This window comes from Papilio machaon, chromosome 19 (assembly GCF_912999745.1).
Source record: "Papilio machaon chromosome 19, ilPapMach1.1, whole genome shotgun sequence".
In the NCBI taxonomy this organism is placed as follows: Eukaryota; Metazoa; Arthropoda; class Insecta; order Lepidoptera; family Papilionidae; genus Papilio; species Papilio machaon.
The window spans coordinates 2,761,387-2,778,087 of record NC_060004.1 but is presented as its reverse complement, the minus strand read 5'-3'; the positions used below and the strand labels follow the sequence as shown (position 1 = coordinate 2,778,087).

Genomic DNA, 16,701 nt, shown 5'->3' with positions numbered 1-16,701 from the left:
GACTTCAAAATCGTTTATTCCATTTCCATCTCGTTGACGAAAAGATATGCGTTTTCTGTAAGAAAATAAAGAATTATGAAAATTGGAATTATATCATGTTTAATCAAATAAATTGAAACTAATTTTTACATTCGAAACTAGCTTTGTCAGGATTTATAAAATAAAACTTACGGAAACATAATCTTGAGATGCTGTCTAGGGAAAGTGTTATTACTTATATACTTTAGTTGCTGTATGTTTAAAATTAATAAAAAATGTTTATTGCAATCGCGTTAATGTACAGTCAGGGCCTTTGGCGGTGTCCCACTTACAGAAAAATTGTTTTGTTCCACCAATTGTTTAGCAGTTGCGAAAACGACGGCATAATAGTGATAACAATTGATCTTGTACCACTGACATATGTAATGCTGCATTCTATTGGTTTTGTTGCCGCTTCGTCGTCTCAATGCTTATGAAATGTTCAAATGACTCACTTTAAAGGTAGAATACCGCAAAATTCCCTTATAGTACTTATTACTTACTTTGAAGTGGTCCAGACCTGCTAAATACATACTACGCGTATTATATACCACTACATTACATTACTAAGGTTCTAAATGAAACTACAATATGTACAATGTCAGAATTTATTGAAGAGAACATTTACAAAATAAATAACAAAAATCAATGGTACAATCAATGATAATACATTATTTATGTTATGCATAAAATTGAATTCGAGAGTTGATAGTACATGAAAAAATAATAAAGCAAGATCAATTCTATGAAAAAGAACTTTACCTATATAACAATAATATACTGTTAACAAATTCTATATAGCTTTAACAATTAAATTGACCTTTTTTGACTGCAAAAGCCCTAATTTCATTGAAACAAAAACAATTAAAACAATTTAACCATCACAGTATTGCCACATCAAAATAATTTTTTGTGATAATTAGACAATATATTTTCCGTTTATGTTCCATTGACTGCTGTCAAAAATAAGCCTTCATCATGTGATGCCAAATAAAAACTTATTAAAATTACAAATTTTGTCATATAGTGTAAAAATCTATTTTTAGTACAAGGTCAGTTTTTATATAATAGCAGATTCATTTTTGTATAATACTATATTTAATTCAAGTAACACATTTAATGTGTCTCTTGAGAGGTAACTAAGAAAAAAATCACAAATTTAAAAAATCACCAATCTTTGTTTAGGTTTTAAATTGAAATAAATAAAAATTGACTAATTTTCTAATATAATACTACGTTTAATTACGTTTTGAACTCTTTGGAGTATCAAGAAATACTTATTAGCAATTTTTATATTGGCATGGTATGGGCAGTGAATAATTTTTTTAACACTAAAATCCGTTAAAATAAAAAAGTTGCAAACATCACTGAAAATCATTTTGCACGGTATTCCATAGCAGGAAAAAAATTAAATAAATATGTAGTTTTCTTAAACTTGTGCGTATATAGAGAGGTACATAATATTGTTTTTTTTTTATTATTCACTACCCACATGGATAATAAAGCAATGTATTACAAGTTGCGAAAAATTACCTTAGCTTATTGTATGTTTTACGACCGGTACAATATCCACAATCATCTATGAGCTATTTTCAATATTTAATTTTAATACTCAGAGAAAACATAATATGATAAAAGATGTTTATTACATTTATTTTACTATTTATGTTTAAAATGAGATGGTTTACCAGAAGCAGCAGCAACTAGAATAGTTTTTCATACAAATAAATACGATGAAAGATATATAAAACTACTAGGTAAGAACGTAAATGGCGTCACCTAACTCTTTTAAACTAAACGGATGAATTTTAACACCATCTAGCGGCTTTTAAATGAAAATAACATTATGAATTACAACGCCATCTAGAGGACAACCATCGCAACTTGTAAAACGCACGTATCTTGAGATCTAATGGCCGACTTGACCGATGTTACCTATGATGGAGTTGACAACGTCCGTGGAGGAGGCGGTACCGCCGCAGTCGGGAGTCAGCACGCGATCTTCGTTGACTGTGCGGTGCACGGCGCGCCTCAGCAGCTCCGCGTGGTAGTGGTGCCCGAGGTGCTCCAGCATGTCGATTGAAGCGTTGATCATCGCTATTGGGTTAGCCACGTTCTTACCAGCGATCGCGGTACCTGCACGATAATTATGTTAAAACATATGGTGAAGAAAAATTATGTGATGAAACCTGAACATATCATATGTACATGGAGTCGACCACAGTGGAACAGCATTATTAACTAATACCACCCTTAAATTTTGCCATCACTATTGTTTAAAAATTCACTACATGAAAACAGCATGAAATCTTACCAGTATTCCTAGTACCGGGTTCAAACACTGCATAATGGTCACCATAGTTCCTGCCGGAGAGCAGGCCAGCTCCTCCCAGCAGGCCACACACAACATTGGATACAATAGAGCCGTACAAGTTGGTCATTAGCATCACATCAAACTGGTGTGGTCTGGAAATAAAGCATCAAACTACTTTAAGAATTGAGTCAGTTATTTAATTTCCTTCCTTGTTGAGTTAGGATAGGACAGCAGTTATGTTTAAGAATAATGAAGTGTGAGACTAAAATGTACGATTCAAGTAAAATAAAGCTTAATTTGATCAATTTACTAAGGTATGTAAACATTATGAACTAACTTAGCTACAAGCTGCATGCAGCAGTTGTCAATGATCATATCATTGTGCTCGATCTCCGGGTACTCCTTGGCGAGACGGCGCGATGTCTCCAAAAACAAACCGTCTGATAATTTCATTATATTCGCCTTGTGGACGGTCGTCACCTACGAGTTAAAATTACTATCAATATGTATTATTCCTCTGAAAGAAATTAAACCTGGCAATATCAAATGGTTTGGTAGTTTTATTTAATACCAGAGAGCTTGGTTGCCTGCTTTTAGTGTTAAATCTTGAATTGGTCCATTTTACAAGTATTATCTTAAATAATTGTAAAATGGACCTATACTTTATAGAAAATAATTAATGACAACTACATACACACCTTCTTCTTTCCATTCTTCTTAGCAAACTCAAATGCGAAACGGGCAACTCGCTCCGAGTTACTGGCGGTCACAACCTTCATGGACTCAATCACACCGCGCACTGACTCATGCTCCAACATAGCATATTCACCCTCTGTGTTTTGTCTAAAAACAAAAGTAAGTAAGTAATCATAAATGCAAAAGTTTATATGGATGGATTGTTACCAAGTAACTTTAGAAAACTTGATCTGGATAAAATAAAGACTACAGTCTGATACGACGCATAGGCTAGGCATTTCTGTTTTAATTACCTGGGGATGAAGTGCGACAGTTTTAACATAAAACTTATGTTGGGATAGTACCAAAGCTAGTGCAAACAAGATTTCATCAAAGTCAGTTCTAGTCTAGTCAGGTTTATCAGAGTTTAACATTCAATGAATAGTAGTCTATATGCACAATTGATTCAATTGAAGTGTCGCATGCATAACAAGGTTTAAATTACAACTATAAATACAACATGGTAGAAATAACAAATGGGACTTTAGAGTGTTTTATTTTCTTCAATCATTTTAATTAATTCCATTAATAGTTTTCATCATAATATACTAGTATTTAGAGAGACATGATGTTAGGAAATTATTAGATCAAAATATATATTTTGTCTGATGGGTCAATATAAATCTTACTAATATTGTAAATGCGAAAGTTTAGATGGATAGATGTTTGTTTGAAAGTATCGCTGGAACGGCTCAATGGATCTTGATGAAATTTGACACAGATTAATAAGTTTTTTATTCCGCGTGGACGGAGTCGCGGATGACAGCTAGTGTAATATTAGGCAAGGTTTTGTACTGTTAGCAGAAAACAAAATCATAAAAATTACTTTACCTTATAATGGTGATGTCAATATCCTTGTGTCTTGTACAGACTCCGGGGAAGGATTTACAGTTGAGTACATATGCATACATGTCCAGTTCATTACGAAGTGCAACATTGCGTGATGTCACATATGCGGCTTCACTCTTAGTTTCAATGTTACCCTGAAACATTACAGGTATTAATTAAATAATACTAAATACTAAATGGAAAAAAATAGAAACTTCTATTCACTATCCTATTAATACACTCTAATAAAGTCATTTATTTCTCAAATAAGCTAGTTATTTATTCAAAAAACCCATTACATTCAACTAATTATAACCATAAATATAAATCAAATTACAATTTTCTTTTCAAAATTGGTCAAGCAATTGAGGTTTTACATTTGAATACTTTCTAGCCTTGAAAAAGATTTGAAAACTCTCAGTTAAGTTAATGGTATGAATATAAAACTTATATACCTTAATTCCAACACCGTTTCTCTTTATTGTTGTGATAGCATACTGCACATCATCATCATTGTCAACATTTGGGTCAATATCAACTACCTCAAAGTCAACTGGTGCACCAATATATCTAAAATGTGTACAAATCTATTAATATATCTGACTATGTCATATGTTACAATAGTATAGTTATTTTATAAGTCTAACTTGAAAATAAAATGACTACCTCAGAGGCTAAACTTGAAAATATTAAAATAAAAGTTTATTGTTATTATGTTTAAAACATTGAACAATAGTATTGGCAACTATTAGTATTATCAGGTTAATTTTAGTAAACTTACTTGAAAATGTCTCTAACGTAGCCCATGCACTCCGGTCCGATACCACCACCAGGTAACATGGTAACAGCGTGCCGACCACCATACTGCGCTTTAGGAATCAGCTGCTGCTTCCTGATTACTGGAGTTTTATGCTGAACATCGAAGTCGGATAAAGTAGCCGGTGCTGCTGCAGAGCTGGCGAACGCTGGGCCTTTTATCTCTGGCAATACCAGTCTTGACAGAATTCTTACAGCCATTCTTCAGTTCTTCACCAATTTAAGTTTTAGGATTTTATGGTGTTAAATAATCGCAGGAAGTGAGGAACTGAAAAATGTTGACAGCTGTTGTTTTGGTAGATGTCGCTGTTGTGTCAAACATCTCAAAATGTCACGTGACTATTTTGAAAAATATTTTGGATGGTTATTCTACAATTCAAAAAAATTTTAATAACTTAAATCTAAATATTATACTAAAACAAACACTATCAACATAATTCAGGATGTCCTCGATTGCAAAAAAATATAGAATAAGATGACGTTATCATTAAAAAATTTAAACTGGCAATATCAACCAGTCATTTTTAAAAATTTCTGTTGCGTGTGGCAGCTTTTTTCCACGAGTCGAGCAAGCGAGTGGGCGTCCATTTTCCTTCGCCATATTGAATTTGGTCGGACATCTTTGGACGCCATGTTTAGTCGGACATATTTTATAAACATTTTCGCGTAAATTTCAAATATTTTCAGGCACTAAATATTAAACTTTTTTTCATTGAAGTGTATAGTATTGATTGCAGTGAATATTGTCCGGAAAAATTCTGTGCCTGCGCAATAGTCCATATTTGTCTCCTGGGGACCGTGGAGCTTTTGTTATAAGCTAAATAAAGGTAAACTATTTTCACCGAAAACAATCGTAGTCATTGACACATTGTAACAAGTGTTTTGAATTTTCTATGTATTTACGTGTCAGGGCGTATTACAAAGGTGACTGAATGAAGGTCATTAGATAGGGGGTTTTGTCTTGTTAAAGATTGGCGTGGTCGTTTTACTAATTATCTCAAAAATACTGTACTTATACCCGGCCGGTTCCCCCATAGTAGCACCTGCTGTGTATTATAGCTAATTTTATAACTCTCGTGCAATATAAACGCATTTATTAATCATATTTTACTCACATATGAATGTAATCATAACTTGAATGGTCATTTACCTATATCGGGTAAATTGTAACGTGATATCACAACTAGTTTGTAGCAATGATAATACTTCACCAGTATTACCGAGTTAATATCAATAAAATACCAATGTTTGAGACTTTTAATGTTGCACGCACATTGAAATCTTAACATGTATAACACAAATGCAGCTTTAGATTGAATACTGCTTACATAGTCATACTAAACGCTTAATTCTTCGTACGTGTTTACCAATGAAGTACACTGATAAAGTTTTTTAATATGCGTGGGCGTGTATCATACATCCCATTATTTGTCATTTATAATAAAGATGATTAAATATTTAATAAATATTTTCTTGTTTACGTAATGTGATTAAAACATTGTTATCGATTCTATAGCTGTATATTTTTACGTAATTCCGTAAACCGCAGATTGTAAACATAGGCACAAATATTGACTCATTAAGTGAATTTAAAAGAAATTCATTTTAGAACAACAATAAGTGTGACAAACACCATATCAGGGACAAAGTTATGTTTGATAAAATCCTATAAGAATAACAATAAAAGAAATCTAATTTAATAATATTTTTGCTCAGTTTATAACTTCTGTAAATAACTAATTTTTTTAACAATTCTGTGGATGTGAATCCTTACTAATTCTAATTGTATGTAAATTTTATAGTTTCTATTCTCAATGCAACATATTTATTTTCTTGAACATATCAACGGGTACATTAATCAAAATTTAATTAGTTTTTACTTTCAATAATGAAAAAAAAATTAACAACTACTTTTTAATTCTTATAATTTAAAGATAATGAAAGAAAGCTATTGTATTATGTAATCAAACTTACTTACCTACAACATTTTTAAAATAACTTGTGTAAATGTAATTCAATACCATTTAAATATGTAGTAATAAACAAATGAAAGGTTGATTAAGAACTAGGGCATTTATTTAAGTTAAGTGAACCATTAACTACTTGTTTTGCTTTTGAAAATATAAACAATGTTGTTTTTACTAATATTAGTTCTTTCTATCAGACTTCACTCATTCAGTCTTTCTGTCTTAAAACAAGAAATGCATTAAGATATTTGTAATTCAAAGTCAAACTTAAGTCTATAACTTTTTTGTTTATACCAGTTTATTTATACTAGAGTACTGTATTTTACATAATTGCACAATTTCCATAAAACATAAAATAATGTCATGACATCTTTATTTTGTTGATAAACATTAGGTCTTATTCACCAAACACTGTCAAAGTAAATAAAATATAATAAACTAGCTAAAGCCCACCACTTTATCTGCATGGAATTGAAAATAAAAACTTAGTAATAAGTCTACATATTCTAGACTATGTTCTACACCTGCGCCAAATTCCATCAAAATCTCTAAAGCGGATTTGGAGATACATACATCCAAACTTTCGCATTTATAATGTCAGTATGACTCCACACTTAGATTGGTAGCCAACAATATATATTTGTAATTTCAGGGCCCCAAAATGATGAACCAAGAGATAATGTGTGAAGTTGAGATTGGGACACATGGTGGTATGGTAGAAATAGACAATGATGACCAGGTGGGAGTTAAGGTACATATTTTAAATATTTATATGATAATTTTATATGTTTAATTCTTATTATATGAGTTTAATATTACACATATTAACCTTTTTAGTAACAGATTACATAAACTTGTACTGAAGTGAAAGTAAAAGGACATAAAAGTTGACTTGTTTATTATTATTGCCACTAATAATCAATTATAACTATTTATGGTGTATTTGACCTAACTTTATGCTGTTAATTAATTTATATTCACATGTTTTTGTGGAGGAAAAGACCATTGCCCTTTTGTGGACCACACTTATCTAACAATGTTTATAAACTTTAAGGACCTTCCTGGTTTCACATAGGTGGAAAATTATTTTTAAAACATTACTCAGGAATAATGTGGCATGTTAGTAGTAAAAGAATTTAAGTCTGCATAAAAACGCCTGTCCCCTTTGTATATAACATTAGTGTAGACGACATACATGTTTTGTTTTATATTTTCAGTATGAAGAAATAGAAACAGGTCAATATGAAGAGTATATAACAGATGATCAATATGAGGAGGTTGAGGAGCAGGTTATTGGTATGCAGCATTTGGAGGAGGGTAAGTATATGAAGTTATTGCTGTTCCTGGGATTAACTGAACACTTGAACATTATCTAAGAATTTTTCATACAATTCACTTAATGTTAAGAATAATATTGACGTTTGCATAATTTTTAAGAACTGAAAATATGTACTATGTAAAAAAAATAAAATATCTTATTGTTTTATAATATAATTCAAACCCGTAACCAGAGGGGTAGGCAGAGACCACAGATCTCCAATTGGTGCGGTTCTGACTCACATCTCTTACTTCTTCTACATTCATATATCCATACATACATACACATCTATTTTTATATTTATTCAACTCACCAGTCAATATTGTTTTTTAAATTTTAATTCATCGTTTGTCTAAATTTTTATAGCTTTTTTTGGTAGTTACATTGGCATAATTATGTTTGGTTGTCGTTTCATTCTCCACAGGTTTTTTAAAACCTTTAATTCATACAAGCAACGTCGGCTTTGCTGACAGATTATAAAATTTCAGTTGGCAATGAAGAAGTGATATTACCCGGTATATCGGGGGAGGAAGTCCTGCACCCAGTCGCTGACAACCCTTATGAACCAGTGTATACTGCACCACCTTCTACAAGCAATTCAAGGTATTGAATTAATACTCACTAGGCATTCCCTACACAAGTGTCTCTTGACTACTTTTTGGGAAGCCCCGGCAACTTAATTGTAAAGATTTACTTGAAATAAATACATTTTTTTTTTTTTACAATGGAACCCAAACGTAAATATAAATTGGTTAAAACCACATTTTGCTTATGGACCAAAACAGTAGATCCTATTGGAATCCTATAATTAACTGATGTTATGTACATACACTATAACTTTCTTACATACAATATAATGTAATATAATGTTAGTCAACAACATAATTAATAATTACTCTCCAACAGATCTTTCAATATCCTCATAACCAGTTTAGTGCAGCTATAGTTTGTAATTAAAAATATTAATATTTTCAGCAGAGTCCGAGGCCGCGGTCGTGTTAACACAAACAACACTAATACCATACATCATCTGATGCCCATTGGTAAGGTCAATCTATCATATTTAAATCTTGAATTAAATTGTATAAATGCTCTATTTGTACTATTTTTAATAAAAAAATTATTTAATATAGAGATAGTCGTCATATTGAAAGGCGTAAATAAATAAATTCCAGGTGAAGTGCCGATGGGTCTTATGGAAGGTGTAAATGCAAACCGCAGCGCGACCAGACGATGGGAACAGAAACAAGTACAGATCAAAACTATGGAAGGAGAGTTTTCTGTCACTATGTGGGCCACGGGAGAAGATGATGGTATGCTTTATATACAATTATTACTGTGTTCTTTTAGTTAGTGTTGTAAATTTACTGAGAGAGTAAATAATGGTTGTTTTATTTCAGATGACGGATCAAATCCGGAGCCAGATCCTGACTACACGGAATATATGACGGGCAAGAAGACTGTTATAGGCAATGAGGCAATGCCAGGTTACTGTTTGTTTTTTATATTGTAATTATAGGTATTGAACCGAACATACTTACATAGTGTCATAGTGAAATTGTGTCAAATACAACTTTATGAATTGTAAAAAAATGCGATGAAAATTAAAAAGTAGTAAGTAAAAAAGTAAAAAAAAGTAGTAGTTTTGGAGCCTATTCAATGCAAAAAATCAAGTTTCCCCTCTTTATATTATTAGTAAAGATAACATCAACATTTTTTTTATTACAGAAGAAATATTTTAATTGTGAATAAATTGGTGCTAAAACATTTTCAGGTTTAGATCTATCAGACCCAAAGCAGTTGGCGGAGTTTGCGAGACCGGGACACAAGATAAGACTAAAGAAACCCATGCCAGAGTCATCTGATAGAACGATAGGTAAACTTATATTAATTTATATTTTAACAGCTTCACTGCGGCTACGATTTTTAAATATATTTTAAAGAATTCGCAATAATCTGTTTTAAGTCCATACTGGTTATATATATAATATTTTTTTAATTCTATGGAATCAACCCAATGAGAAATATCCATTTGTATTGATGCATACCTTTAATTATTAGTAAAATATGTAGTTATGACGTGATGATTACGTGTCATGTTATGTTGCACGTGTAGTAATGTTACCTTGTGTTTGCAGCGTGTCCACACAAAGGCTGCACGAAGATGTTCCGCGACAACTCCGCCATGAGGAAACATTTGCACACGCACGGACCACGAGTTCATGTCTGTGCTGAATGTGGTTTGTAACTTTATCTTTTTTTAAGTGCTCTAATCTTATTTTTATACTTTATTAGACACTTTATTTTCGGTAGTTTACAGAGTTTTTTTTTATTTTATCATCATCATCATCATCATCATCAGCTCACTATACGTCCCCACCGAGGGGCTCGGAGCCTACCTCAAGTTTAGGGGTGACTAGGCCATAGTCAACCACGCTGGCCAAGTGCGGGTTGACTTCACACATATCATTGAATTTCTTCTCAGATATGTGCAGCATCACGATGTTTTCCTTCACCGTAAGAACGTCGGATAAATGTACATATGTAAATCGATAATCGAAAAACACATTGGTACCTGCTTTGTTATTTTATAAATGAGTGTAATTTGTATTTGTGTAGATGTTTTAGGTTTTAATTATTACAGTATTAAATGTAGTCATTGTTTCTTTATTCATATTGTATGTTTGTAGGCAAAGCGTTTGTGGAGAGTTCAAAGTTAAAGCGTCACCAGCTGGTGCACACGGGGGAGAAGCCCTTTCAATGCACATTCGAGGGCTGCGGCAAGAGGTTTTCACTTGATTTCAATTTAAGGTAATTTTTTTTATTATTAGGGCATGTGAAAAAGTTCTTCCTATGTTTTGACCTAAATGGATTACTTTAAGTTGATTACTAATAAAACAATCTGAAAATGTGTATTACTAATATTTATATTCTGGAGTGATGTATCCAATGCTGTATGTTCTGTTCAGAACACACGTGCGCATCCACACTGGTGACCGGCCCTACGTATGTCCCTTCGATGGCTGCAACAAGAAGTTCGCGCAGAGCACCAACCTCAAGTCCCACATACTCACACACGCCAAGGCCAAGTAAATATATGAATATTTTTTATAATATGAGAAAAGCGGCCACCGAAATACGCCGTAATATTGAAGTGACCGATGCCCATTTGCTGCATTTGCAGATGTGTTGCTTACCTTTAATCAACAGAGGAGGCGACGCAGAATAAGAGTCCTTCCCTCTCTCAAATCCACTTGCCCTTCCCGTCCTTTCCTTATAGCAAAAGGGTAGGAATTAAATGGAGTGTAAAATTAAGATTCCGTCATGCGCACTCATCATACGAAACGCGGAATTACTTCCACTAGACGCATGTCTTCTGTCTGGTTGTGGTATTGCACCGGGTGAGCGGCACATTCGTGCAACAGATGTTACTGGCGTCAACTACTATTAAACTTATGTCAATTGATCTATTTACGCTGCATATACAACTATTACATATGAAATATTAGGTGTCGCCCGCGGCTCTGTCCGCGCGGCATTAAAAAAACCCTTTGTAAGCCTATGTGTTCTTCCAGGCTATGTTCTACAACCGTGTCAAATTTCACCAAGATCTGTTGAGCCGTTTTGGAGATACCTTCAAACAAACATCCATCCATCTCAACATTCGCATTTATAATATTAGTAAGATTTACGCCAACTTGTCAAGCCAATCAATATATTTACCTAAGATTTATTTATTTTCAGATCAAGAAATTCGTTATCACGTAATGGAGGCGCCGCGTACGAGTCTGCGCGAACGACGCCGCAGTACGTGCAGCTGGAGGTGTCTCCGGACGACTCCAACCCACAGCTCATCTTCTACACGCACGAGTGAATGTGAACAAAGTGATGTGATGTGATATAGACACGTGATTAGTGAATATATGTCTTGTTGACAGACTTGTAAATATATTTAGTGACATGCATTTACAACATTTGTGAATAAATGTCCAAAAAAGGATAGTGAAAGAATCTAAAAGACTGCGGATATGAAATAGTGTGATAGTGTATAAATAGGTTACGTAATGTTGTTAACGAAGCAATTTTTTGTAGTCATTTTCCTACGAAAGTTCCAAACGGCGGTAGACCTTAAATTAAATGGCCGCCTGAATTGCTCTAGCTGTTAGTGAATTGTTTATCATTTTGCAATGCCATAAATGGATACAATTGAACCTGGATAAATAAGAAACCTCAGTAAGCTAGAATCTGTCAGGTCTCTACGGACAATCTCCATCAGTGAGAAACTGGTTAGGGAGAGACCTCTATACATGAGAAAAATAATGCGGTCCATTGGATTCTCGCTTATCTAGGTTTAACTGTAATTGATGTTGGATTTCTCTTAGTAACCCATCAAGCTTTAATAATGAAATTAAAGAAGATATAGTTGAGATTGGATAAAAAGAACTGTGAAATTATATCAAATAGAAAAAAAGCTAAATCATAATGATATGAATCTATATATATATAAAAGAAAGTCGTGTTAGTTACACTATTCATAACTCGGGATCGGTCGAACTGATTTAGCTGAAAATTTATGGGGAGGTAGCTTAGAACTAGGAGACGGACATAGTAACTTTTTTATCTTGTGCATTTTTTTTTACTCCGCGCGGACGAAGTCGCGGGTAAAAGGTAGTTTTTCATAATTGTGAAAATTATATTTTTAAAACATCTTTTATATAGATAGCCAATTATGTGATTGTGACACATTTTTTATATGAATGTGTTGGCAGTGAAAATTTACAACAATAAATCTCTTAAAACTATCTTCTATAAAGGCTTTGGTTGGTATTAAAGATATCCAACATCTAATTCATAACTGATTTTGTTTTAAATTTTAATAATGAACATGGTTCATTTCATGAATTTATAATAGTTTTAAAAATGGCTTCGAGTGACAAAAACTAGTTAGTATCTTAAACAAAAAAGTTGTGATTTTGTGGTTAGCGCATATGTCCTTTGGTGCGGTGGCTAAATTCGATGTTCAAATTTATTTAATCATTATTGTGATTATTTTCCTAGTAATTTAGATTAAGGTCTAGGCTTTATCAATTTTGGGAACAAGTAAAGACACTAAAATCGTTTTATTAATTCAAAATTAAGGTTAAATTGTTGATAGTGTCACTGGAAGCCTGTAACAAATTAAAACATTCTCATTTACCTCATATCGCTGTTATTACATGTTATAGCTTGACTAGGAATATGAAAAACCTAGCCATATTGCGGGAATATACGGAACATATGAAGCCTATTTAAGATTTAATTGAAGAAGCCAGGTTTTTCATATTCTTGGTCAGTCTATGATGATTATTTTATCAATTGATTTTCAGTGTTGTATGGTTTATTTACAGTAGATTTATCATTTTTGCTTTGGGAATAATTACTAATAACAGCTACTAATGTTTTTTATAAAATGATTTTTCTCTTATTTTCCTTAGTCATTTGATTTTTTAGTATTTAAATATAAAGTAACTAAAACGATACGCTTTGTTATGTATTTGGCCACAAAAATGGATATGAAAATTTAAGTTATAAAGTTATATACCACAATTGCAACAAATTTGTTGCTGTAAATGGTGACAACAATTTTAATTACATATTTGTGTTGCCGTTATTGTACATTTTGTACTATATGAATGCCAAAAAAGAAGATGTTTTGTATTATAGAGTTATATGTAGATTTTTTAATTAAGGGGAGGTTCATGCAGTCTTAAAAAATGATTATTTTCTCTGATGAATTTTGACGTTAACAAATGTGTTGTCAGGAATGTTTTGTTGTGTGCCGGTTTTATTTTAGAAACATTATTGTAAGTGTTCTGAGAAAGTTTATTTTGTTCGGATGGAAGTTTCCCATTGACTGATTCCATTGCACATTGCAACATAATTTTATATTTGCATGTTTGAATTAAATCATATTTTTATTGAATTCCGAAACACAACGAAAATCAATGGAATGGTTTTATTTTTATTATACCATCGCGATGTGATGAAAGATTGTCAAGTGATATGACAATCAAAAACAATAATAAAGTGTAAATATTTCTATGAAATGTTTTATTTTCAATACCTACCTTCATGAAGCAAGTTTCAGGCAAAATTACGGACTTCCTTTTTTATATAAGACTTACACATAAAAAAAAATATCAAGAGTTTCAAAAACGTTGTAATCAATTAAAAATGTAACATTTTACAAAAATATATTTACATGTATAATAATATTATGTATACCATACTCTATAACCAATATATAGAAAAAACTAAAAGTAAGTTTGATTTAAAACGTTTTTAAAGTAAAATTTACATCATTTATAGGCGATACCGCACTGTGTGGGAAAGAACAAATGCAATTTTACAACTAAAATATACAAAGATTTATAATTTTCACAAATATCGAACTAACCATGTGTTCACACTGCCGAAACATTTACAGTCTCAGTTTTACAGAGACGAAACATGTTTCCATATTCGGAATACATGATACATACAGTCAACATTAATTGTTTACATTTGAGTTTAATTTCAAACATTATAAATTATATTTAAAACAAAAAGTGTAAATCAGTTATTTTAAACAATTACATTTTAAAAAGTCCACAAATTAATTATTCGAAATTGGCATCTTGAAATTATTTTACAATCGGACGAAATATTTTTCAATAATTTTTAAACCTATTTTTTATTGATAATATTCTATATGCTACTAAACTTGTCATCAAATAATAGACAGCGTAAAATCAATCGTATTTTTATATTTTTCTGAATTTTTTTTTTATGATCATTATAGAAAAATGAAAGCTGTTGCTGCTTATGCACTTTTCACCTTTTGGCAAAACATTTCGTGTACTTATATTTTTAAAAGGAAATTTATTAAGATGAGTAAAATTAAGAACAAAAAAAAATTCTGTACAAAACAAGTTCTTTTAAAATAACTATACCACAGCGATTTTGTTAAATAAATAAAACGTGTGCAAATATTTATTACATTATACAAAGTCTAGTTAAAATATTGTACGTAGATGTGTGCAAGCATAGTTGAATGAGTTTTCACTGCAGAAACATGTACAAAAACGTATAGTACTTCTGTCTGAAAAGGTAGACAACATGTTTTGGTGACGGGCACCTACACAATTGGATCACCACTTTTACACTTTGATACAGAAAAACAATTACAAATAAGAGCATATTAAATATTTTACCTTTGTCTACGTCAATTTATATTATAAAAAAAAACTGAATATACAATAAGCAAAATGCTATATAAATATATTTTTATCTATTTTTTTAAATGTTTTGTGCGACTCATATTTTCAGACTGTGTAAATATACAAATATAATGTTATGTAAAGCTGCTATTTGTAAAATAATTTTAAATATATTTGTACCTTGTTTAAAATGTAGATTCAATATTAATTTGAATTATTTTTCCGAAAAAATGTATCAAAAGAGATAATAAAGAATTTTATAGTTTGGAATAACTATTGTAAAAAAATCTATATTTTTAATAGATATGTATTAAAATGGCGTAATTTTCAGTAACAGTTAGTTGTAAGATACATTTTTTATTATGATAGAAAATTTGCATTGAAATTAAACATTAACATAAAAAATAATCTGTGCAACTTAAAGTGGAGATAGTTAAAAATTTAATTTCCAGTTCTTCAAAGAAGTAAAAAATGAATTCACAATCAGACAAAGATCTTTGAAAATGGGACAAAACAAGTAAAATATATTTAAAAATTGCAATTTAAAGAAAAATAAAACATTACTAAAATTGAATTATTATCAGCGACAAAAATACATTATTTACAAGTTAAAATTCTCTTACAACTAAAACGGTGTTGGACATTTTTATTATTTTCAACATAATAAAATTTGAGAATAATTACTATAAATATTTTTCTACAAAATTTTTATAAAGCGCCTTTATTATTAAAAGTCGGGAAGATACTGTTTTTAAGAGTAAAATTGCAATGTATAATTATTTGCTACAAGTCTTATAATGATTTTAAGTTGCCCGAAGGCATTTAGGCCTTTATTTATCATATATTCATATCATTATTATGCCTTTATTACCGCAAATAAAAAAAAAGTTAAATATGACACCAAAATAGAAAAAAGATGTCATTCCTTGTAAATTTAAATCTTACAGTGGGTTTCCATTGTCGAAACACTTCATAAAAGATCTCATTAAGTCAATCAGTGGGTAGATAGAAAAAATCTCTATCTACTATCTGTCACTCAAGATTGACAGTGCCTGGAATGCTTTCAAAAAGTTCAGAACCAGGATATACTTTTAAATTCAAATTCATAATTTTTTCAAATCCTTAAAGTTTTTTTTTCTCAGTGCACCGTAATTTGACCTACATCTTAGATATCACATTACAAGGCATACATATAAAGATATAAATATACAATAGTATATCTTATAAGCGCTTACAAACTAAATATATTAGAGTACTAATATCACTGTATGGGACATCACGCATTGCTCAGCAACTCACTGGAAGAAAAAAAAACGTTCTTGTAACTTTGTCTATGGAAAGGTTTACACATAATACAAGGTGTTTCTTTAAACATAGTGTGCAGCGATATTTTTTTAATGGGGAAAATAACAATACTAATTAGGTGACGCCAGCGCCATGAGTGGGCTGTCATCTGTCAAAGATTTT

The 16,701-nt window shown here is 31.4% G+C and overlaps 3 protein-coding genes across 11 annotated transcripts in view; 1 reads left to right on the top strand and 2 right to left on the bottom strand.

Annotated features, from left to right (window-relative positions):
• Positions 1–1,697: 1,697 nt before the first annotated feature.
• Positions 1,698–5,008, bottom strand: LOC106721267 (isocitrate dehydrogenase [NAD] subunit gamma, mitochondrial). The gene is made up of 7 exons (XM_014516174.2): positions 4,677–5,008; positions 4,351–4,465; positions 3,899–4,050; positions 3,031–3,175; positions 2,670–2,812; positions 2,333–2,484; positions 1,698–2,154 (listed from the first exon to the last, which is right to left on the bottom strand). Exons 1-7 carry the CDS (start codon positions 4,910–4,912, stop codon positions 1,928–1,930), a joined length of 1,170 nt encoding a protein of 389 aa, XP_014371660.2. The 5' UTR covers positions 4,913–5,008; the 3' UTR covers positions 1,698–1,927.
• A 258-nt stretch (positions 5,009–5,266) lies between these two features.
• Positions 5,267–12,222, top strand: LOC106721253 (transcriptional repressor protein YY1). 5 transcript variants are annotated; one of them, XM_045682481.1, is made up of 12 exons: positions 5,267–5,538; positions 7,331–7,429; positions 7,896–7,995; positions 8,485–8,599; positions 8,975–9,039; positions 9,172–9,309; positions 9,397–9,483; positions 9,771–9,872; positions 10,135–10,236; positions 10,687–10,807; positions 10,966–11,085; positions 11,741–12,222. In XM_045682481.1, exons 2-12 carry the CDS (start codon positions 7,340–7,342, stop codon positions 11,868–11,870), a joined length of 1,170 nt encoding a protein of 389 aa, XP_045538437.1. In that variant the 5' UTR covers positions 5,267–5,538; positions 7,331–7,339; the 3' UTR covers positions 11,871–12,222. The 5 variants fall into 5 exon arrangements, with proteins under 5 accessions (XP_045538437.1, XP_045538436.1, XP_045538434.1 ...); XM_045682480.1 differs by having other exon boundaries at positions 8,972–9,039; XM_045682478.1 differs by having other exon boundaries at positions 8,470–8,599.
• A 3,732-nt stretch (positions 12,223–15,954) lies between these two features.
• LOC106721254 (protein diaphanous) overlaps positions 15,955–16,701 on the bottom strand; it is a 28,444-nt gene continuing 27,697 nt past the window's right edge. For all 5 annotated transcript variants that reach the window (XR_006756423.1, XM_045682441.1, XM_045682440.1 and 2 more), the window contains one exon: positions 15,955–16,532. Coding sequence is in view for 4 of the 5 variants with exons in the window: in XM_045682441.1 (XP_045538397.1) it covers positions 16,511–16,532 (22 nt within the window). In the remaining variant the exon portion in view is untranslated. The remainder of the gene's footprint in view (positions 16,533–16,701) is intronic.